This window comes from Narcine bancroftii, chromosome 2 (genome assembly GCF_036971445.1).
Source record: "Narcine bancroftii isolate sNarBan1 chromosome 2, sNarBan1.hap1, whole genome shotgun sequence".
Lineage (NCBI taxonomy): Eukaryota > Metazoa > Chordata > Chondrichthyes > Torpediniformes > Narcinidae > Narcine > Narcine bancroftii.
In genome coordinates, this window is record NC_091470.1 from 218,432,210 (window position 1) to 218,455,508 (window position 23,299).

Sequence of the window (23,299 nt, forward strand, 5' to 3'; positions counted from 1 at the left end):
CCTTGTTTGTGATTATATAAAAGTAACGACTGAAAATCTAGATTGGCCGGTTAGCAAATATGCAGATGACATCAAGGTTGTGAACAGCGTGGAGAACTCTCAAAGTCTACAGTAAGATATAGCTCAGTTAGAGATGTGGCAGATGGAGTTTAATCAGAGCAAGTGTGAGGTGTTGCACTCTGAGAGGTCATATGTCAGGAGAACATATACAGTTAATGGCGGACCTCTTAAAATCATTAATGTGCAGAGGGGTCTGGGGATGCAGGACCATAAATCCCTGAAAGGGGCCACACACGTAAATAGGATAATTAGGAGGGTATCCTACCATTCCTGCCCTCATTGGGCAGTGCATTAAGTACACGGTAGGGAAGTCATGTGGCTACTAGTACTGATTACAATTCTGGTGGCCCTGTTACAGCAAGGTTGTTGAGGTTTTAGTTGAATGGGTAAAGAAGAGGTTTACCAGAATGGTAAACTAGGTTTACCTAGTTTAGAGGATGTGAGCTTAAGGGGAGAGGTGGGACAAACTTGGATCATTTTCATTGCAGTGCAGGAGGATTAGAGGACACCCCATAGAAGTTTAGAAAATTGTGGAAGTCCTAGATGAGGAAGGCAGTCAGAATCTTTCTGCTAGGGTAAAAATATCATAATCTCTCAAATACCAGAGGACACGCATAAAGGTGGGAGGTGGAAAGTTTAAAGGAGATGTGCTGGACATTTTTTTTAAATGCAGAGACTGGTAGATGCCTGGAATAGGCTGCCAGGGGTACTGGTGGAATCAGAAAGAATAGTCATGCTTAAAGAGGTTTTAAGATGAACGTTCAGAGAAGGCAGGAATTTAGATCGAGTGCATGTAGAAGAGATCTAGTTTAATTTAACATCATGTCAGATTGTGTCATTATGAGAGACATGTGTGACAGACATGTGGACCAAAGGGCCTGTTCCTGTCCTGTTTTCTGTTCTGAACTGAGACAATGATATTCAAGTTTATTATCAACTGATTGCACGAGTACAACCTGACGATATAGCGTTCTCTGGCACGTGGTGCATAATGTGCAGGACATAACCAGACATAACACACTTACAGACCAATCAATGCATACGTAGCACAAATATACATAGATATAAATAAATAAATAGATATTGCTTAGTAAATATGAGTGTCTCGGAGGGTTAGTGTGAGCAGTTCCTTTGCTCATTCAGCATTCTCAATGACCATGGGAAGAGCTGTTTCTCAGCCTGGTGGCACTAGCTCTGATACTCCTATATCTCTTTCCCATTGTGCAGGAGTCCCCAACGATTTTGCATGCCCTCTTCAGACAATAATCCCAGAAGATTACATTGATGTAGGGGAGGGAGACCCCATTGATCCTCTCTGCTACTCTTATGGTCCTGTGGTGAGTCCTCCAATCCAATTCTCTGCAGCACCATACCACCCTGTGATGCAGCCAGCAAGGGCATTTTCAATAGAGCTCCAGTAGAAGGTTGACACGATGGTGGCTGAGAGCCTAGCCCACTTCAGTCTTCTCAGGAAGTGCAGCCTTCATGACAAGTGAGGAGATGTTGTGTCCACATTAGGTCGCTTGTTAAGTGGACTCCAAGAAACTTGGTGTTCTCTAATCTCCCCATGACTGAGTTATTGATGTCCACAATCATCTCTTCCATCTTGTCCATGTTAAGGCTCAGGTTATTATTCTCACACCATATCAAGAGATTTTTCCACCTCTTCTCAGTAGTATGTCATCATTGTTGCTGCTGAGGCCAACTACTGTTGTGTCATCTGCAAACTTGTCAACTCTGTTGGGAGTTTTATCTGGTGATGCAGTTGTGGGTCAATAGCATGAACAAAGGTGGGCTTGTGGTGCATCTGTACTCAGTGTAACTATGCTCAAATGTTCTGCTGCTGACCCAAATAGACGGTGGTCTTTCCATTAGGAAGTCTAGAATCCAGCGAGGACAGCTTCTCCATCAGCCTCTGGGGAACGATCATATTAAATGCCAAGCTTAAGTCAATGGACAGCAGCCTGGCGTATGAAGTGTCGTTTTCCAGGTGGGTCAGGATGGAGTTGAGGAACAAGGCTATAGCATTATGAATGGAATGGTTTCTTCTATAGGTGAACTGAAATGGGGCCAGTGTCACTGGTAGGTGGACTTTGATGTGTGCCATCACCAGACGCTCAAAGCATGTCATAATGGCAGTCATTGAGGGCTGTTATTGTCGCCCTCTTTGTGTGAATTGGACAGGCCGTCACTTTCTTGCAGCCCACAATGAAAACTAATGGCAGGCAAGCATTATGAAGGCCTGGCAGAAACCATGCATGGAATGAAGGAATATCTGCTCTCTAACCTTGTAAATGTTTAGGAACTTTACTGCATGCTTAGAGGGATCCCTCTGGCAGAGGACCTCAATCTTCTTCAGTCCTCCCAACACATCCTCTAAGGACTTTAGAATCACATTAGAAAAATCAGAGAATCTCAACCGTTGTCTTTCAGCAAGTAGTGAACATCTGCGGAATACCTTCCACCACTCACGTCAGCCGCAAAGCATCCCCTCGAGAATTAATAATTATTACTTATGAAATTGAACTGATCCTAGCCTGTCTAAAATAGTCCAAGTTTATCTTTCTCTGCAACCACTTTATTTCAGAATCTATTCTTATAGGGCAGTGGGATATAGAACGATGCACAACTTTTCTGCAGGTTAGAATGGGTACATTCAAAAAAATATTTGATATTGATAGAAACTTTGCAAAGGGTATATTGAAATCAAGTAGATTTATGGAAGATTTTAAGATTTCTTACGTGTTGGAGGATGGTTCTGAAATCCAATACCTCATTTTGATGACCATGCTTTTTTTCTGTTGTCCCTGTATCTTTTACAGTTTTTGATCGGACTTCCGTCTCACTTTTGATTGAGGTCATTGAATTGAGCAGACATTCACCCAACATAGAATGCTTCGAGCAAATTGTTCCTTTATTTAATGGCAACTCCTGTGAGCGGGTGTCCGGTGGAGATGTCATGCCGATGGAGGAAGGACAGACGGGTCCCTCTGATGCAGCGCCCTCTGTTTGCTTCAGCGCTCCCAGATGCGAGAAGAGAGAAGACTGTTCATCCAACAAGGTCAGCATCTGCTGAAAAAAAGCAGGTTTTGTACTTTTTTAATGCTTCAGATCACATCATCAGTACTTTCCACAAAGTATCAAAGTCAGAAATTATTGCAAAGGAATTGAATGCAATTCGAATGGTTTAAAACATTTACTGAAATTCAATACGAAGGCAAAGCAATATGTCAAAACATGGAACCTTGCAAACACTAAATAGGAGCAATAACTGAATAATAATAATGAGTAATTACTATTTCATAAGGCCATAAAACAGAGGACTTGAAGTAGGCCATTCGGCCTGCTGTTTAATCATGAGCTGATCCATTTTCCCACTCATCCCCTCTGCTTGGCCTTCTCCCCATAACTTCTGTTGCCCAGGCTAATAGAAGTTTATAAAATTATGGAAGTCATAATTTTACGTTGGGAGAAGGTCAGCTCAATTCAATGACATCAAACAAAAGTGAGACAGAAGCCTTCAAAAATTGTAAAAGATACAGGGACAAAAGAAAGAAAGCGAGGTCATCAAAACGAGATATCAGATTTCAGAACCGTCCTCCAACACGCAAGAAATCTTAAAATTTTCCATAAATTTACTTGATTGCAATATACCCTTTGCAAAGTTTCTATCAATATCGAATATTTTTTGAGTGTACCCATTCTAACCTGCTGAAAAGTTGTGCATCATTATTTATCCCATTGCTCTATAGAATAGATTCTGCAATAAAATGGTTGCAGAGAAAGATAAACTTGGGCTATTTTAGACAGGCTAGGGTCAGTTCATGGTCATAAGTAATAATTATTAATTCTATCAATCTCTGGATTAAATACGCCCAATACCCTGGTCTCCACAGTGGGCCACAGCAGCTAATTCCAGAGGTTCACCACTCTGGCTAAAGGAATTTCTCCGCATCCGGATTTTAAATGCCTCTCAATCCTGAAGTTGTGTTCTCTTGTTCTTGACTCTTCTTCCAAGAGAAACAACTTTGCCAGATCTACTCTGTTCAGGCCTTTCAACATTCAAAATGCTTCTATAAAGTCTCCCCTCGTTCTTCTGAACTACAAGGAGTACAAACCAAGAGCTGTCATCTATCGTTTGCAGCTAATTTAAAATATTAAAAGCCTTGATCCAAATTGCAATTGTTTCCTGATTCTTGAGGAAAAACGTAGATGAAGTTGTTGGTTTCCTTCGGAAAATGTGACATTTATATATTTATTTGTATGCTAGCTTTAAATGTGTTTTTTTTAATTCTTGCTTTGTCAAATGAAAAACTCTTGCAAAGCCTTGACTGACAGGGGGCAAAACACAAGTAGGAGTCTCTTCCTTAACCTTTAATCCCCCAAAATGTTCCTAACTGTGTCACATTCACTTCTATTGTTTCCACAGCTTCACAGCTCTCTGGGAAAAGAAGTTCCTCCCCAGAGGGTTCGTAGGAGGTTCACAAGGATTTCGAGATTGAAAGAGTTAACATAGAAGGAGCACTTTTGATGGTTGTTGGCCTGTACTCATTGGAATTTTGGAGAACGAGTGGGGGATCCCATTGAAACATTTTGAATGTTGAAAGACATAGACAGAGTAGATGTAGAAAGGTCATTTCCCATGATGGGAGAGTCTAGGACAAGAGGATACAACTTCAGGATTGAAGACTTAGATATGCAGAGAAAATTCTTTAGCCAGAGGGTGGTTAAATTTGTTGCCACAGGCAGTTGTGGGGGCCAAGCCACTGGGTGCATTTAAGACAGAGATTGTTAGGTTCTTGATTAGAGAGGGCATCAAAAGTTATAGGAAGAAGGTTGGACCATGGGGTTGAGTCAGAAAATGGATCAGCTCATGATAGAATGGCAGGGCAAACTCATTGGGCTGAATAAGACATAGTCTCATCAGTACATCAGCTGAGGTTTGTGACTGCTGATACTTGCCTCCTGTCTCCAGGATTGGAGGGGTCCAGGAAAAAGTACACCCTACATTCATATCGGTTTAATAAGGGTGTTGTACAGGTTTGGGGAGACCATGGGTTGAATATGGATGGTAGATCATGTTGAGAAACTCAAGCCCCGGGAATAACCACATCAGGTTATTTATGGCTTGCCTCATTTGCCCAACAGATGTGTCAGTTTAGCCATGTCCTAACCTGTATGATTGTTTTTGGAGTGTGGATGTGTATGAGAGGAGGGATGGTCAAGAGGGCAGTATGGCTAGATTTTCCATTATTGAGAATATACTTGAACCTTCAGTCTTTTTTTGAACTTTTAGTTCCTCAATTGGATAAAACAGCTGTGAAGAACACTAAATGCAATCCATTCGATTGGAAGATATATTAAAGTGTTACTTCATCTGGAAAGATCAAGTTCAAGGTTAGATTAATTGTCAAAGTATATACATGACATCGCATACAAACCGGAGATTAGTTTTCCTGAGGGACAGACACGATTTCTACTTATTGATAACTAAATTGCAATTAAGATGAAGGATATGTATACAAAAGAGAGAATGTAAAAAAGAAAGGAATTTAAGCATGCAGTCCGTACAACAAAGAAATAAAAGATTCATTAATAAATAATATGCAGCCCTTAAATGAGTCTCTGACTGAGGGTGTTGTTTGGTAGTCTGATGGAGGGGTAGGAGCTGTTCTTGAATATAGTGGCAGGCATCTTGTGACACCTATATCCCTTTCCTGATGGCAGCAATGAAAGCAGAGCACATCTTCGGTGATGTGGGTATTTGATGATTGGCGCTGCTCTCTGATGGCAGCGTTCTTGACGGTGGGGAGAGCTTTGCCTTTGATGAATGGGCTACATTCAAGACAGTAAGGTGTAATTAGCTTCCTGCCCCCCCCCCCCCCCCCCTCACTATGCACCTATGAATGTGTGACTCGGTAAGAGAGAAAAAGAATCCCTTCAGAGCCACTGGGTGTTTGCAGATTTGCCTTCAGCGCTCCTCCAGCTGTGCTGACCCCTGTTCAAACCATCAGCAACCTGAGCTCCAGATCCAAACCTCCAGTATGATTCAGCACCTGAGGCCTTTTGGGAACCCTTTCTGGCCTCAGCACCCTCTTCATCAACTCTTTGGTCTTGATGACATTGAGCGAGAGGTTGGTGTTAGTACACCATCAGCCGAGTTTTCAATCTTCCTCCTATACGCTGACACGTCACCCCCTTCTCAAGGAGTGATATGGTGGTGTTATGATTCCAAAGGTCCCCAAAACCCAGAAGCAATAGATAATCACCACAGCAAGTAATTACTTATAAGCAAAAGTTGTTTTTAATTATCTTTAAACTTGAAAAGAAAAATCAGACTAACTTATCACTATTAACTTAACTAACCCATCTTAACCCCTTTCTAATTCTAAGCGCACGTGTGTGTGTAAATTTAACAAAAGTTCTTTGGTTCACACTCCAATCTCACTTCTCATTCTTCCCAGTTCTCTGGTTGCAGGCAATTCTTATACTGTGCACAGAATTTAACATGTATAAAGTTCACCAGGCTTTGGGGCTCGAAAGATAAATGATTACCACTGAGGAAGGTTCTTGTAAGGTTTGCAGAGATTTTTTTTTGTTCCAGGATTTCCACAACTGAGGTACCACCATTAGTTACCTCAATGTCTTGCTGATGAAAGGGTTCTCCAGATGATAACCTCTTTCCTTCAGGCTAACACAGAGTTCCTTTCTGTTCCACTTATTCCAAGAGAAACATCAGACAGATAGCACTTCCAGCCATCTGCCACTCTGGAGCTTTCTGTTTCAGCTCCAACAAGCTTCTCCTGGCTTGTTACCGCATTCTGTGTCACACACACAGTCAAAAACTCCCTTCTGTCTCTCGTTTTATCTGAGATTCAAACTGCCACCAGCAGGTCCTTCTCTCTCGCACTTGCAAAACCCTTGACCTTCTCCAGCAAACAATAGGAATCAGTCTTCTGGTCAATCTGTTGTTTAGGTAAACAATGACCTCTGAGTGAACACTTTGCAGAGGTCAAAAGCTTTGCAAAAATGTCCAAAACAGACAACCTGGCTCTTGTTGTTGTTCCAAGACTATAGTCAAAAGGCTTTCATGACATAATTTCAATTAGCACCTACTTGTGAAATGTGCATAACATTACTCATAGTTCCTCTTCAAAGTCTTGTAGATATGAATTCTCCAATATTTCAAATAAGATCTATTTTAAAGTGTAACTTAGTCTAATTTTACCAATTTATCTCCCCAAAACATTCCCAAATATTCCATCAGAGGTATCTTCAGCAACTTTAGAAATGTTGTCATATCGAGCCACACAGTCATAGATATATTGCGAGAAGGACAGGAAACTAAATACAAAATATGTGGTTCTCTGGTGCCGATGAAGATTCTGATGTCTTGTCAATCCACACTGATTGCGGTCTGATGGAGAGGAAGGCCAGGATCAAATTGCACAGTGGGGTATTGGAATTTGCTGATCTATTTTGAAGGAATGCTGGTGTTGAATGCCAAACTGTCGTCAATAAAGAACATCCTGATGTGTGCATCTTTCCTGCCCAGATATTCCAGAGTGTTGTGGCAGTGAGCTGGCATCTGCTAATAGACTATTGCTGTGATTGGCAACATTCCAATTTGCCCAACAGAGAGCTGATTTGCATCAACATCAGCCTGTCAAAAGACTTCATCACTGTGGATGTGAGTGCCACTGGTCAGTAGTCATTGAGGTAGGTTACCACAATCTTCTTGGACACCAGAATGTTTGAAGCCTGTTCGAAACAGGTGGGTTCCACACCCTGCCAGAGTGAGATATTGGAGAATTCATATCTGCAGGACTTTGAAGAGGAACTGTGAGCAATGTTATGCACATTTTACATGTAGGTGCCAATTGAAATGAAGTAATGAAAGCCTTTTGACTATTGTCTTGGAACAACAACAACATGTATGTTGAAGAGATTCTTGAGTACATTGGTCAGAATGGGTTTTCAGTACTTGGCCGGGTCCTCTGTACTGACTGGATGCTTCCCTTGAAATTGCTGAGACTCCAGACAGTGAAAGGGGAAGTGGTAAAAGGGCAAGGTTTGCACTTTCAGTGGTTGTACAGTAAAGTCTTTTGAAAAGGAGGTGGTTGTTGAAGATGGACTGGTGGACGATGGAGATCCATCCCAAGCCTCTAATTTCCTGTCTCTTTCATTCTCTACCCCAGCACATTCTGACATCTCTGCCATCGGCCTGCTATATTGGCCCAATGCTGCCCAACATCAAATCAATGAATCTTCCATCTGGGAACACTGAAGCCCTTGGGATTTATATTTCAGATGACCACAAATATAGTGTTTACTTCCTGACTCAATTTGTTTTCCTTTGCTTGGTGTTCAGCTGCTGGTTTTTTCAAGTACTGGTAATTGTTGATTTCAAAATTCTACATTAAAAAAAATTTAAACATACTGCAAAGTAACAGGCCATTTTTGACCCACGAGTCCATGCCGCCCAATTTACACCCATTAACCTACACCCCCGGTACGTTTCAAAGGGTGGGATGAAACCGGAGCCAACCCCCCCACCCCCCCCCCAGAGAAATGGAGAGGATGTACAAATTCCTTACAGACAGCGTGGGATTCGAACCCCAGTCCAGTCCCTATCGCTGGCACTGTAAAGGCCTTGCACTAACCTTTATTTCCTATCGATGATGTGACCTACTGAGTTTCTCCAGCATTTTTGTTCACTATATCCTGGTAAGATTAAGGTTGGCTGTTGAGAAGTAAGATAATGATGGCAGATCTCAACATGTTAACAATACAAGACAACATACTAACCTAGAGGCCTCAGAATTTGCATTATTTACTTCTGCAAATCTGGACTATTTGCAAAACAAATAACATTTTTTAACAAATTAAGCAGATAAAATTTCAAAGTCCTGCCCCAAAGGAGAACAATAGGTCTGGTAAAAGCTGCAATTAAAACTACCTAGAATTAATGGTTTCATTTAACATTAAACTTACCATTTTCATTACTTCTCCAACTTGTCGAGCCCGATCCTCAAGCTGAAGTTCTATTTCTGTGACCTCCTGACGCACTACCCGGCGTAGTGTTTGGAGTCGGTTCACATCTTCTCTGGTAGAAAACAATTGCTCATTAACTCAACCCACACAGAACAGGCCCTCCAGCCCACGAGGCCTGCTCCAAGTAAGGCCAAATTAAACTAAAATACTGCTGTTCCCAAAGACTCCCATCAAAAGTTGAACTTAATGTTTGCAGTGAACTGGGAATTCACTGCTGAGTACGATGCTCTGAGGACTGGCTCCTCTCCTGACCCCACCCCCCGCATATCCCGATATAAACCCTGGACCCTTGCCAAAATCCCAGTTCAGTCCACAGACCACATGTGCCATTCTTATTGAATAAAAGCATGTTGTACTCTCTCTGGTCTTGAGTACTACACTGTTGTCATGCTACACTGTTGGAACTAATCGCAATCCTTGTGGAAACTTTAGTTCAGCATTCAGAGAGTGCTGTAATAGTTCAGGTGCTTTGAGATGAGGCACAAAATTGAGAGTTTTTTCCAAGTGGATACAAAACCCCACAATTCCATTTCTAAAATAACCCTGGCTAACATTTATTCCACAACTGATGTTGAATTGAATAGATTGAGGCAATTACTATCTCCAATATTCATGCATAATATTAGAACTGGTTGCCACGTCAAGTTATCGAACTCACATTCTAATTCCTACCCCCTCCCCCCACCAAATTAGTTTAAACCCTCCCCAACAGCCCTTCCAAACTCTTCCCACCAGGGTATTGGTTCCCCCTCCAGTTCAAGTGCAGCCCATCCTTTTTGTAGAGGTCAGACCTTCCCCAGAAGAGATCCCAATGATCCACAAATCTGAACCCCTGCCTCCTGCACCAACTCTTCAGCCGCAATCTTCTGTTCCAACCCTCTCAGACACATGGCACAGGCAGCAATCCTGAGATTAACACTCCTAAGATTCTGCTTTTTTAACTTCCTTCCTAAATCCCTATAGTCCCACTTCATTCCTACTCCTAACTATTCCACAACATCTAGCTGCTTCCCCCTCCCCCTCCAGAATGCTAGGAACTCAATCAGAAACATCCCCAACCCTGGCACCAAGGAGGAAATATGCCATCCAGGAGCCTCAGTCTTATTCACAGAACCTCCTATCCACTTGTCTAATCCCAATTCACCTCTCCTCTTTCTCTCTTCCCTCCACCCCCCCCAACCAAACCTCTTCCCTTCTGAGTCAGGAGACAGACAGCATTTGTACCAGAGACATGACCACTTCAATTTGTCCCTGGCAGATCATTCCCCCCCCCAAACAGCCCCATATCTAAAAGAGTATATTTGTTGTTGAGGGCAACAGCTACAGGAGTGCTCTGCATTGTCTAACTCTTCCCTTTTCCTCTCCTGACAGTCTCCCAGTTACTTGTCTGCTGACTTATAAGGGCAACTGCTTCCCTGAAACCCCTAATCACTTCTCCTGCCTCCCTTAAGATCATCCAAGCTCCAGGTCCCCAACTCAGTTTTTCAGGACCTGCAGCCAGATGCACCTTGTCACAGGTGTAGTCATCAGGAATAAACATGCCATCCCTGACTTTCCACATCCCAAGCATTGGCCTGCATTAACCATTGCCTCTATTTACTATTCAAAAGTTAATTCAATTTATAAAGAAACTTACCAGCCCTACTCTGGGAGTAAGCCCTTCCTCAGCCTCCGCTCACCAAAGGCTCTCAGCCAAAGGGTCACACTCCTTCAATGAGCCACTCACACACTAGGCTGCTCTCACTAGCTACTCCTTTTGCTTCCCCTCCCTTTATTTGTCCCTGCCAATTATCTTAATTACTCAATCCCACAAATCACTCTGCTTAACCCTTCAGGTGCCTTTCTCTTTTTAACACTAACTTGACTGATCTCTCTCTCTCTCCCCCCCCCCCCCCCATTTGTAGCTCCTATCCTCTCCTCAACGATTCAAATGGTGCTAAGACCTGCTTCTATTTTCTTTTAAACACTGACGACTCACCTCCCTTAAGAGAAGCAAGACTCAATGGGCTGAATGAGAGAAGCAAGAGAGGAGATGGGTGGGGCCTTGACAAATATCTTTGCATCCTCACTACCAACAGGTGAGGTTCCAGATGACTGGAAAGTGGCCAGTATTGGTGCTTGGTTTATAGGGACAATCCAGAAATTTAAAGGCTGGTGAGTCTGACATGTGGATTTAGTCACATTTAGAATTTCACACTCTGCCATGCCCTATTATACCTAGCATGCTCCCAGCCATACACAAACCCATATTCCCAGCCATGGTCTGGCCTACTCTCCCACTGCAGATGTTGCAAGGGGCATTGTGCCCAACCATTGCCCAAGAGTAGGTGGTTGGGACAGACCCACGCTTTGACCCATGAACACTGCTGATCTGGTGGACCAACGAGTCATTATTTTTGCTGCTCGCTTTCTAGTTGGCTATCAAAAGAATTAACTGTTCTCAGTTCATTTGTCTGGACAGAGGAGCCTTAGGATGACTTTCACTTTATACCTGAGCTGATTTCAACAATGCTAAATATTTTCAGTTTGTCTTTTCCTTGCTTCCAGTAACATTAATGTCAATTCGAGATCTCCAAGGCAGTTAGAAATCACTTGAAGACTCTTTTTCAGTTCATCACATTATTTCAATGAAGAACTGGGTAGAGTCACTATCCTTTTAAACTAAAGCTCCACAAAATTTGAATTTAAGCAAATATGCAAGGGCGTTACTAAACATTGTCAAATTTGTGGACAATAGTCTTTTCATTCCATAATTAAATGTTTTGTCAATGATGGCTTTAATGGTCCAACATTTTATGTTGCTTTGCACATACCTCTCCTCCTCAGTTAAATCACTGTAGACTGAAGCCTGCTGTTCAATGATGTCCTGCTCTATGTCCACCAATCTACTCCGAAAGCTCTGTAGATATTTCTTCATGGTCTCAATCTCTTGCAAGATCTGCTGGAAATTTAAAAGACATCTAATTACTTTGGTAGACCAGAATTATGCTGAAGCTGAGTTTTATATGTTGAGAAAGCTAAATAAAGAATTTGTAGAGAGATGATTATACTTGATTTGGGATCAGTTTTCTATACACAATTCTTGGCCTTTACTCATTGGAATTTAGGAGAACGAGGGGGCAGGGGAATCTCATAAAACATTTTGAATGTTGAAAGGCATAGACAGAGAAGATGTATAAAGGTTGTTTCACATGGTTGGGAGAGTCTAGGACAAGAGGGGGCAACTGCAGGAAGGAAGGGCATCTGCTCAGAACAGTGATTCTCAACCTTTTTTCGCTGTGGCCCCCTGTGGAATTCCTTTAGCCAGAGGGCGGTAAATCTGTGGAATTTGTTGCTGCAGGTGGTTGTGGAGGTCAAGTCAAGACAAAGATTGATAGGTTCTTGATTAGCCAGGTATCAAAGATTATGGGGAGGAAGGCTGGGCAGTGGAGCTAAGTGGGAAAATGGATCAGCTCATGATTAAATAGCAGGGCAGATTCGATGGGCTGAATAGCCTATTTCTACTCCTATGTCTTATGGTTTTACATCAGGCAACTTGAAAATTAGTGCAACCTCTACTTTGAGATTCCTGATGAAGGGATTCAGGTCAAATCAATGACTGTCTTTGCTTTCCATGGCTAGCTCAGTTCCTCCAGCATTGTGTGTGTTTCTCCCAGTACAATGCTTTATGCAGGAAAGTCATGAAATTCATTCTTTTATCTGTAACACAGTCATTCCAGGAAGACGTGCACATATACCCATCTCTAATTAGCCATCGAGGAATGAGCTGCCTTTTTGAAACTCTGTCAACCTGACCTATTGACCATGAATCACTGCCCTTTCTTGACCACATATAAAAGAGATTAAGAAGAATTATAGGTTTACAAATCTCCCATCTCAATTGATTTCACAGATTTTCTTCCATCCACTCCTCTCTGCAGCATAAACAATACATTTTCTATCTTTCCTAGATGTGTCAGAGGCTCAAAGACCCCCCCCCCCCCCCCAAAATTTGATCCTGCTTCTCTGTCCACAGGCATGACCTGATCTATGGTGTGTTTCTAGCATTTTCTGTCAAAACATCATTTGCACATTCAGCGCCAGACTCCAGAAGCAGACACTCTATTCTGAGTTTTATCACAACAATTACAGGAGTGCAGGAGCTGGTGACATCAGAAGAGGTGGTGGGATCCATTGACATTCAATGTCTCTGAAGAGACACTCTTTCATTTCTTGTTCTTGCCTTGATAGTGGGGTTGGCCTAGTGGTCTTTGCAAATGAGGAAAAACAAATTGTGTGCCTTTTACCTCATGGTAATAAAATCATCTTGAATCCAGCTGAATTTTGTGCAGATCACACTCATTGTTTTGTCGATTGACAGAAGACTAAACAGTAATTAGTTAGATTGGATTTATCTAACTTTTTGTCAGCAGGACATACCCAACCAATTTTCCACACTTTCTTGTTGAATTGTATGGAGCAATGACACTGTGGCATCTGTACAGTGTGAAAATGCAGAGGAGTTATAGAGTGATGTTAATCCACAGTGGCAGAGAAGGGATCGGTCCAGGAAGAGTAATTTCATGAACAATTCTGTGTACGAATGAATATTGCCATTTTACTTAAAAGAGGATTTTCAACACAGCTGTTAAAATCTAGGCACAAGGATATATTGCCAAAGACCAATATCACTACCTTTAAATGGTTCGGTATGATAAGCCAACTAAACCATGACAGTTTCATCTGAAATGCCTCATCAGTGTAATTCCTACCTTGGAGTGGCTGTGATTAGAGAAGACATGATGTTGGAAAGTTCCCATTGGTAAAAACAGGACCTGTAAATACATATAATACTCATTGATGCTGGAAAATGAGATGTCAATTGATATAATCTGAATGATGTCATATATTTGTTAAAAATAATCTAACATTAATGATATTTTTATTAGTATCCAATTACGAGGGAAGTGTAATACAGTTACATTCTGAAGCTAAATGGCAAAGTAAGTAATAAGGACACAAGGAATACATAAGTAAAAGATGTAGGCATGGATGTGCTATATGGATAATCCAACATGCTCTATTTTAGTTGAGAAATGAGAAGAATTAATTTACAGTAAAACTGATGATACGCCATCTGACTACTGGAAATCCCATGGTTTCAACATCTGTTCACCAGGTATGTTTACAATGCTCCCTCTCTACCTGCTGGGACCCTGGTCATCACACTCTCTATTCACTCACTGGGACCCAGGATCCTGTGTTTCCCATCCATCAGTCAGCTGGGGCTCCAGCCACCACACTGACCTACCACCTGCTGGAGCCCTCGGTCCCATTCTCCCTGTCCACCCACTGGGCTTTGGCTCCCATGTTCGCTTCCACCCACTGGGATCCTGGTTCCCATTAACACTACAGCTCTCTCACTTCATTAAACTCACTGGAATGGGTTCACCAATACCCACTAAAAGGACATCACAGACAAAACGCCCCCCAACTATTTTTTTTAATATTTTATTTACAAATTTTAAACCACAATAATAATTACATTACATTCAATTCAAAAATTATTTCAAAAACTTGTACATGTGATATATAACCACATCCCCCCCCCCACCCTCCCACCTCCCCCCAAAATCCCAAGATAGAAAAAAAAGAGAAGAAAATAGAAAAAGAAGGACCAGAGAATGCCAAGGGAATAGAGTATTTATATCATAAAGTCTAATATTGGAGGTTACCAAGAAATGAGGTCTTCAGAGAGTCTATTAAACATACTAACCCACATTTTGCAAATATGGGTGCCATATTTTCCAAAATACATGATATTTATTTTGTAAACTAAGTAATCTTCTCAAGTGGTATACAGCTACAAAATTCTGCATGCTATCTTTCCATGCCTAAATCTGTATCTGACTTCCATGATATTGTTGTTAATTTCCTAGAAATTGCTAAAGTAATTTGTACAAATTCAATTTGATACATCGTTAATTTTAACTCTCCCTGCTATTGAGTACATCTACAGGGAACACTGCCGTCAGAGAGCTGCAGCAATCATCAAAGACCCTCAACACCCAGCGCACACTCTGTTCTCAATCCTGCCATCAGGAAAGACATATAGGTGCCATAAGACTCATACTACTACGTTCAGGTACCCCTCCACCATCAGAATCAATGACAAACTCAATCAGAGACTCACTTAAGGAATCTTACTTGTGCACTTTCTTGATTTTCTTTTTGTTCTCTCTGTATTGCAGTTTGTTTATATTCATTATCTGTTTACAGTTCTTTGTTTACATGTTTTACGCTGTGTACAGTTTATCTTTTGCACTACCAATTAGTTGTAATTCTACTGCGCCCTTGGGAAAAAGAATGTGATGTACTCTGACAATAAATCTGAAATCTGAGAAACCACCTCCATTACCACATTCCTTCCAACTCCAGAGGGTTGCTAAATCAGCCTGCAACATCACAAGCACCAGGCTTCACTCCATCGAGGACAGCTACATGAGGTGGTATCTTAAAAAAAAACTGCCTCTATCCTCAAAGACCCCCACTACCCAGGCCACACCCTCTTCATTCCGCTACCATCAATGAAAAGGTACAGGAGCCTAAAGACAAGCACTCAATGGCACAAGGACAGCTTCTTCCCCTCCGCCCTCAGATTCCTGAATAATCAATGAACCATACACTGGCTTACTTTTTGTGTACCATTTTATTTTAATTTATTTCATGACTTGTTCATGACAATAAATCCTGATTTTGATTGTACTTCAGGGGTGCCGTCTTTGACTCCTTTCCATTGCCCTGTTCCCTTTACCCACACCTGGTTCTGGTTCCAGTGCTCCCTCTCAACTTCACTGAAATGGCATTGTGTGATATATTTTTCAAATAATTGAATTAAAAATACATGGAAGTATTCACAAAATTTACATCCAGAAAATCTTCTAGTTTGGAGCCACCAAATCTTCTGAATGGACCAAAGTAATGGAGTTTGTCAACAGGCACAAGTTTGGGAAACTATCACACATAAATCACAGAAAGTTAATATATAAATGCAATAAGTAATTCAGACTGCAAATGGTACCTAATCATTAATCGTGAAAGGAACTACAGAATCAGAAGACTTACTCAAATTATATGTGGGTTTTGATGAGATACAGATCCATTCTCTGCTCAAGAAACGTGTATTAAGCCAATTATGTGTTTATTGGGTTAAATGTAAGGTTACAGATGAAAAAAAAACATATTTAGCTTTTGTACAATTAGGATTAGCAGTAACAAGAAAATCTACAGCTGTTACATGGAAAAATGATGTGGAATTAAGTGTACGAAGATGGCATAATGAATTACAGTCGTGTTTATATTTGGAAAAAATTAACTTAAAACATGAAATAATTACTCTTTTTTTGTTGAAATGTGGGGTCCTTATTTGGAATATATGGCTATAGATCTTAAGTAAAATAATTTGTGTATAGCTGGCACACCAAACAGTTATAATTTAATACCTGTCTATTGTATGTTCAAGGCTCCCGGGGGTGTGGGTGGGGGGGGGGGGTGGGTGGGGGGGGAGGGAGTACTTTAGTTAAGGGGAGAGGGGGAAGGGGAATTTTGTAATTTGTTTTTTTTTGTATTTTCTTTGTTTTTAAAATTTTCAAAAAAAAGCGTGCATAAGAAGTGTAACATTTGCTAATTAGAATGATGGGATTGACAGAGTGAAAGAGCAAACTGACTATTCCAGCAAGTTTACAAGAATGAAGCATTCTAAATCAGCAACCTTTTTCTCCTGCACAGGTTAGTTGTGTTATTTAAACCTTCTATTTTTTTTGTTCCAGAATCTATCTATTTATTGAGACGTACAATACATTAACAGGCTCTTCTGGCCCACAAGTCAATGTTGCTCAACTAGACCAATGAGACTACAAACCCAACAATCCCATACATCTTTGGAATGAGAAAGGGAACCAGAGCACTCAGAGGAAACCCATGCAGATATACAGACTCCTTGTAGACAGTGGTGAATTTGAAGCCAGGTTGCTGGCGTTGTAATCTTTGGCTTGGCTTCGCGGACGAAGATTTATGGAGGGGGTAAAAGTCCACGTCAGCTGCAGGCTCGTTTGTGGCTGACAAGTCCGATGCGGGACAGGCAGACACGGTTGCAGCGGAAAATGGTTGGTTGGGGTTGGGTGTTGGGTTTTTCCTCCTTTGCCTTTTGTCAGTGAGGTGGGCTCTGCGGTCTTCTTCAAAAGAGGTTGCTGCCCGCCAAACTGTGAGGCGCCAAGATGCACGGTTTGAGGCGATATCAGCCCACTGGCGGTGGTCAATGTGGCAGGCACCAAGAGATTTCTTTAGGCAGTCCTTGTACCTTTTCTTTGGTGCACCTCAGTCACGGTGGCCAGTGGAGAGCTCGCCATATAACACGATCTTGGGAAGGCGATGGTCCTCCATTCTGGAGATGTGACCCACCCAGCGCAGCTGGATCTTCATCAGCGTGGACTCGATGCTGTCGACCTCTGCCATCTCGAGTACTTCGACGTTCGGGATGAAAGCGCTCCAATGGATGTTGAGGATGGAGCGGAGACAACGCTGGTGGAAGCGTTCTAGGAGCTGTAGGTGATGCCGGTAGAGGACCCATGATTCGGAGCCGAACAGGAGTGTGGGTATGACAACGGCTCTGTATACGCTTATCTTTGTGAGGTTTTTCAGTTGGTTGTTTTTCCAGACTCTTTTGTGCAGTCTTCCAAAGGTGCAATTTGCCTTGGCGAGTCTGTTGTCTATCTCATTGTCGATCCTTGCATCTGATGAAATGGTGCAGCCGAGATAGGTAAACTGGTTGACCGTTTTGAGTTTTGTGTGCCCGATGGAGATGTGGGGGGGCTGGTAGACATGGTGGGGAGCTGGCTGATGGAGGACCTCAGTTTTCTTCAGGCTGACTTCCAGGCCAAACACTTTGGCAGTTTCCGCAAAGCAGGACGTCAAGCGCTGAAGAGCTGGCTCTGAATGGGCAACTAAAGCGGCATCGTCTGCAAAGAGTAGTTCATGGACAAGTTTCTCTTGTGTCTTGGTGTGAGCTTGCAGGCGCCTCAGATTGAAGAGACTGCCATCCGTGCGGTACCGGATGTAAACAGCGTCTTCATTGTTGGGGTCTTTCATGGCTTGGTTCAGCATCATGCTGAAGAAGATTGAAAAGAGGGTTGCTGCGAGAACACAGCCTTGCTTCACGCCATTGTTAATGGAGAAGGGTTCAGAGAGCTCATTGCTGTATCTGACCCGACCTTGTTGATTTTCGTGCAGTTGGATAATCATGTTGAGGAACTTTGGGGGACATCCGATGCGCTCTAGTGTTTGCCAAAGCCCTTTCCTGCTCACGGTGTCGAAGGCTTTGGTGAGGTCAACAAAGGTGATGTAGAGTCCTTTGTTTTGTTCTCTGCACTTTTCTTGGAGCTGTCTGAGGGCAAAGACCATGTCAGTAGTTCCTCTGTTTGCGCGAAAGCCGCACTGTGATTCTCGGAGAATATTCTCGACGACACTCGGTATTATTCTATTAAGTAGAATCCTAGCGAAGACTTTGCCTGCAATGGAGAGCAGCGTGATTCCCCTGTAGTTTGAGCAGTCTGATTTCTCACCTTTGTTTTTGTACAGGCTGATGATGGTGGCATCACGAAGGTCCTGAGGTAGTTTTCCTTGGTCCCAACAAAGCTTGAAAAACTCATGCAGTTTGGCATGTTTGGCATGCAGAGTTTTGCCGCCAGCCTTCCATCCATACCTGCTGCTTTGCCACTTTTCAGTTGTTCGATTGCCTTATATGTCTCATCCTGGGTGAAGACCTCATCCAGCTCTAGCCTTAGGGGCTATTGAGGGAGCTGGAGCAGGGCGGAATCTTGGACTGAACGGTTGGCACTGAAAAGAGATTGGAAGTGTTCTGACCATCGGTTGAGGATGGAGATCTTGTCGCTGAGGAGGACTTTGCCGTCTGAGCTGCGCAGCGGGCTTTGGACTTGGGGTGAGGGGCCGTACACAGCCTTTAGAGCCTCGTAGAAACCCCTGAAGTCGCCAATGTCCGCGCTGAGCTGGGTTCGTTTGGCGAGGCTAGTCCACCACTCATTTTGGATCTCCCGGAGTTTGCGCTGTAGATGGCTGCATGCGCGACGGAAGGCTTGTTTCTTCTCTGGACAGGACGGCTTTGTAAGGTGAGCCTGGTGGGCAGCTCGCTTCTTTGCCAGCAGCTCCTGGATTTCCTGGCTGTTTTCGTAATAGTACTGTGCTAACCGCTACCCAGGTTGAAATCCGGCACTGTCTGCACAGAGTTTATACGTTCTCCCTGTATTTGCGTGGGTTTCTTCCGTGGTCCTCAGATTTCCTCCCACCCCTTCAAAACATACGGGGGTTTTAGTTTAATTGGGGTATTTAGGCGGTATGTCTTGTAGGCCACAAAGGCCTGTTACGTGCTGTATGTTTAAATAAACAGAAGGATGACAGAGCAAGTGCTTTTTAAAGTGACAAGGGACGAGATGTGACTTAATGGCAGCGCTGCGAGAACTTCTGTAATGGCAGTGCTGCCACTGGTGTGGACCCAGGAGAGTGGGAAGCAAAGACACAACGCTCCTTCGCAGGATCCAAAGGCACAGACTGACTGCCACAGGTCTTTACGGGCTTTAAACGACTTGTTAAAAGAGCTGATGTTTTTTTAATTTCAAATCCTGAGACCACGGGGTCTGGGCCCGAGATGATGGCACCTATGTTCGGCAGCAACTATGAGGGATTGCTGACTCCAGGAGAGCAGCGGACTGCGGCAGGGCACCAGAAAATGGGGATACTCCCATTTGAGAAGGGGAATCAGAAGAAACGATCCATGGGACAGTGACCATGGCGGCGGACCAGCAAAGGGCTCGGGGGCTGACGAACACACAGGCAGAGGGGCTGTTGGGTCACTCGAGGCGAGAATCCCACGCAGACTACAGGCGACTGCAAGTCAAGGGGCTTGCTGCAGACTGCTGGAGACTGGTTGAAAGGGTACCAGGCTTCTGAACGGAGAGGGTACCAAGGGTGCTGGAGGCTTCCATATTGTGCCAGAGGTTTGGATCTGGTGCCCGTGTTGCCTAATGGTTTGTCTAATGGTTGTGTGTCTGTGGAGGCTACAGGAGCGCTGGAGGCAAATCCCTGGACACTTTGTGACTCTGCGGGGTGGGGTGGGGGGGGAACTCTCTTTTGCTTTTCCTCTGACTGTAAGGAGTGCCAGGCAATTTCTGCCAATGGCAAATCATATGGTAGACAAAAGTAAATTTCATGTAATGTGACTTTTTCTGCTTTATTACGTGACAATAAAATATTCTTAAATTTTGAAACAAGAATATGAGGTGCATTGATAGGGTGGACAGACAGCATCTTTTCGTAGGGCGACAATGGCCAATACCAGAAGATATCTGTTGAAGGAGCGTGGAGGAAGGTTCAGGGGAGATTTCGAGTTCGGCTTTTTTTTTATACAGAGCTTGGTGGGTGCCTGGAATGCTTTGTCGGAGGTGGGAGTGGAGGCTGGTACAGAGCTTGGTGGGTGCCTGGAATGGTTTGTCGGAGTTGGGAGTGGAGGCTGGTACACTAAAGAGACATTTAAAAGCCTCTTAGACAGGCACATGGATGTAAGAGGGTCGGGAACGGTTAGATCATTGTGGAGTAGGTTTATATAGGTCAGTACAGCATGGTAGTTCGGATGGCCCGTACTGCGCTGTAATGTTTTATGTTCCAAATAATATTCTGGTTAAGGGGGAAAACTTGGCTGCACAACTGGAAATGCCAAGTGAAAATAGTTTCTCTGTTCAGTGGGGACAAAATGATCGTTTGCATTCAGTCCAACAAACATTTAGCTTCCCACGTGTTTGACAAAAAATATAAAATTGGAGGTAGGCTTTCCAATTATCACAGTGTACATGGGATCCAAGCATCAACTGAAGAAATTGGGAAAGAAGATTACTAGAAGGTACTTTACAGCTCCCAATTTCAGTAAAACTTCCCCAGCCATGTGCTGAAGAGGAATTGGCAGGAGAATAAAGACTCGGATAAAACTGACCTATAATTTTCATGGGGAGCTATTCAGTTTTATACACTCCTCTTGCGGGTGAAATGGTAGCGAGCCATCGAGCTTTACAGTACAGCAGCAGGCTCTTGGACTCAACTTGTCAACACTGATCAAGGTGCTGATACAAGTGCTTGTGTCCTTCATGGCTACTACTTCAGGAAGCCAGGACAAGTCCGCTCACTGTAAATGTGAGTGCGACTCGGCCAAGTTTGGCAGATTTGTTTACTATTAATGGTTGAATGCAGTGTACTCACCGGAGATCCAGAGATGGCTCTTGCCATTTGCTGTAACTGCTGCAAGGTCTTGATCAGCTGTGCCTCAGAGTGTGAGGCAGTGGTCTTTGCCGGACTTCTCCTACTGCTAGCTTTGCAGCCAGCTGATGAAAATCCATCCCAGAGACAGTAGCAATGATGGCAGGACAGGCAGCAGGCTGGAGTTCGTTTCTGAGCATTCTGCTCAATGATATACAGTCCAGTGTCCAAAGAGGCTGATTTTGTCATTTGGATGCCGGATTGAAACTCAGGTTCAAGTCGAGCGCATTTCGCAATTCGGTCCGGCTGCCGCATTTTGATTGTGTACTCCTCACTACTGCCCTCCGTCTGCACTGAAGCATCCCTCGTTTTGCCACTTCCTTCAAATAAAGTGCATTTGGGAGGGCCTTCGTCAGACTGAAATAAGACTGGTGGTGGTTCTAAAGAAAGAGCCATTATGACGTCTCCTTGCTGCCACCTTTCTCGAGGAATTTCGATGGTCACCACTTCGTTTAACGCAGTAGAAGGTTGTTGATGTAGGCCGGGCTCCTGCTGGTTCATAACCAAATCCTTCACAGTTGCTGGATTATAGCTCTCAGAGTCATTATATGGATTGTCTATATCACAGTTTGCCTTCTGGATCCAGTTAATTTCCCCAAAATTAACATCAGCAATGGAATTGTGCTTCATAGCCTTTAAAGGCATTGTGGGCAAATGGCTATTGTCCTCATTGAATTCCTTTTCCTCCTCTGTAAGGGGACCGACGCATGGAACTGCTATCCCCTGGTGATCATCAAGGGGATGAGAACAGGGGACCAGATTTTGCATATTGAATATTTTCTGTTCTTGTGAAACACACAGTGCTTCTAAAGAGTTTGTTTGACCACTGTCGATGGATACAGGGGCTGAGGCTTGATCAACAATGATACACGAAGCCTGTTCCGAATCCTTGATCTGGAGAGGCCATTGCTTGTTTTCTTGTGAAGTGGCTTGGCTGTTAATGCTGGCACAATCATCATGTTTTAAGGCATGCAGTATCTGAAAGTGTGAAAATGGACAATTGAGAAATCACAAGATCACAAGATAAAGGAACAGAAGTAGGTCATTCAGCCCATCGAGTCTGCTCCACAAATCCACCCTGAGCCAAACTGTTCTCACATGTAGTTCCAAGTTCCGGCCTTTTCCCCATATCCCTTGATACCTTGACTAATTAGATACCTATCATTCTCCCCCTTAAGCTCCCCCAACAATCTGGCCTCCACAGCTGTATGTGACAACGATTTCCACAAATCCACGACCCTCTGGCAAAATAAATTTCTCCTTATTTCTGTTTTAAATGGGTAGCTTCTAATTCTAAGATTGCACCCTCTTATCCTGCATTCATCCACCAAGGGAAACATTTTATTCACATCTACTCTGTCAATCCTTTCAGCATTCGAAAGGTTTCTATGAGATCCCCTCTCATTCTTCTATACTCTAAAGAATAGAGTCCAAGAACTGCTAAACATTCCTCATATGTTAGCCCTTACATTCCTTGAATCATCCTGGTAAATCTTCTCTGTACTCTCTCCAACATTATTATATCTACTCTAAGATAAGGGCCCAAAGCTGCACACAGTTCTCCAAATGAGGACTCACCAGGGCCCCATAGAGTCTCATCAACACCTCTTTACTGTTATACACTATTCCTCTTGAAATAAATGTCAAGATAGCCTTTACTTTCTTTACAGCCAATCCCACCTGATAGGTTATCCTGCAATAAGTCCTTTTGCACTTTCAAATTTTGAATTTTATCCCCATCCAAATAATAATCTCCCTGTTTATTTCCTCTTCCAAAATGTCCAACCGTACATTTCTCAACATTGTTATCTCATCTGTCATATCTTTG

General features: G+C 43.1%; 1 protein-coding gene across 9 annotated transcripts in view; it reads right to left on the reverse strand.

Annotated features, from left to right (window-relative positions):
- LOC138755080 (protein ITPRID1-like) overlaps window positions 1-23,299 on the reverse strand; it is a 110,302-nt gene that overhangs the window by 15,807 nt on the left and 71,196 nt on the right. For 5 of the 9 annotated variants that reach the window (XM_069920305.1, XM_069920304.1, XM_069920301.1 and 2 more), the window contains 5 exons: window positions 21,415-22,449; window positions 13,866-13,928; window positions 11,928-12,055; window positions 9,055-9,166; window positions 2,803-3,132 (listed from right to left, as the gene is read on the reverse strand). In XM_069920305.1, the coding sequence (XP_069776406.1) occupies window positions 2,803-3,132; window positions 9,055-9,166; window positions 11,928-12,055; window positions 13,866-13,928; window positions 21,415-22,449 (1,668 nt within the window). Of the gene's footprint in view, window positions 1-2,802; window positions 3,133-8,723; window positions 8,804-9,054; window positions 9,167-11,927; window positions 12,056-13,865; window positions 13,929-21,414; window positions 22,450-23,299 lie in introns of those variants that run through there. The other 4 variants (XM_069920308.1, XM_069920303.1, XM_069920302.1 and 1 more) reach the window with 4 other exon arrangements.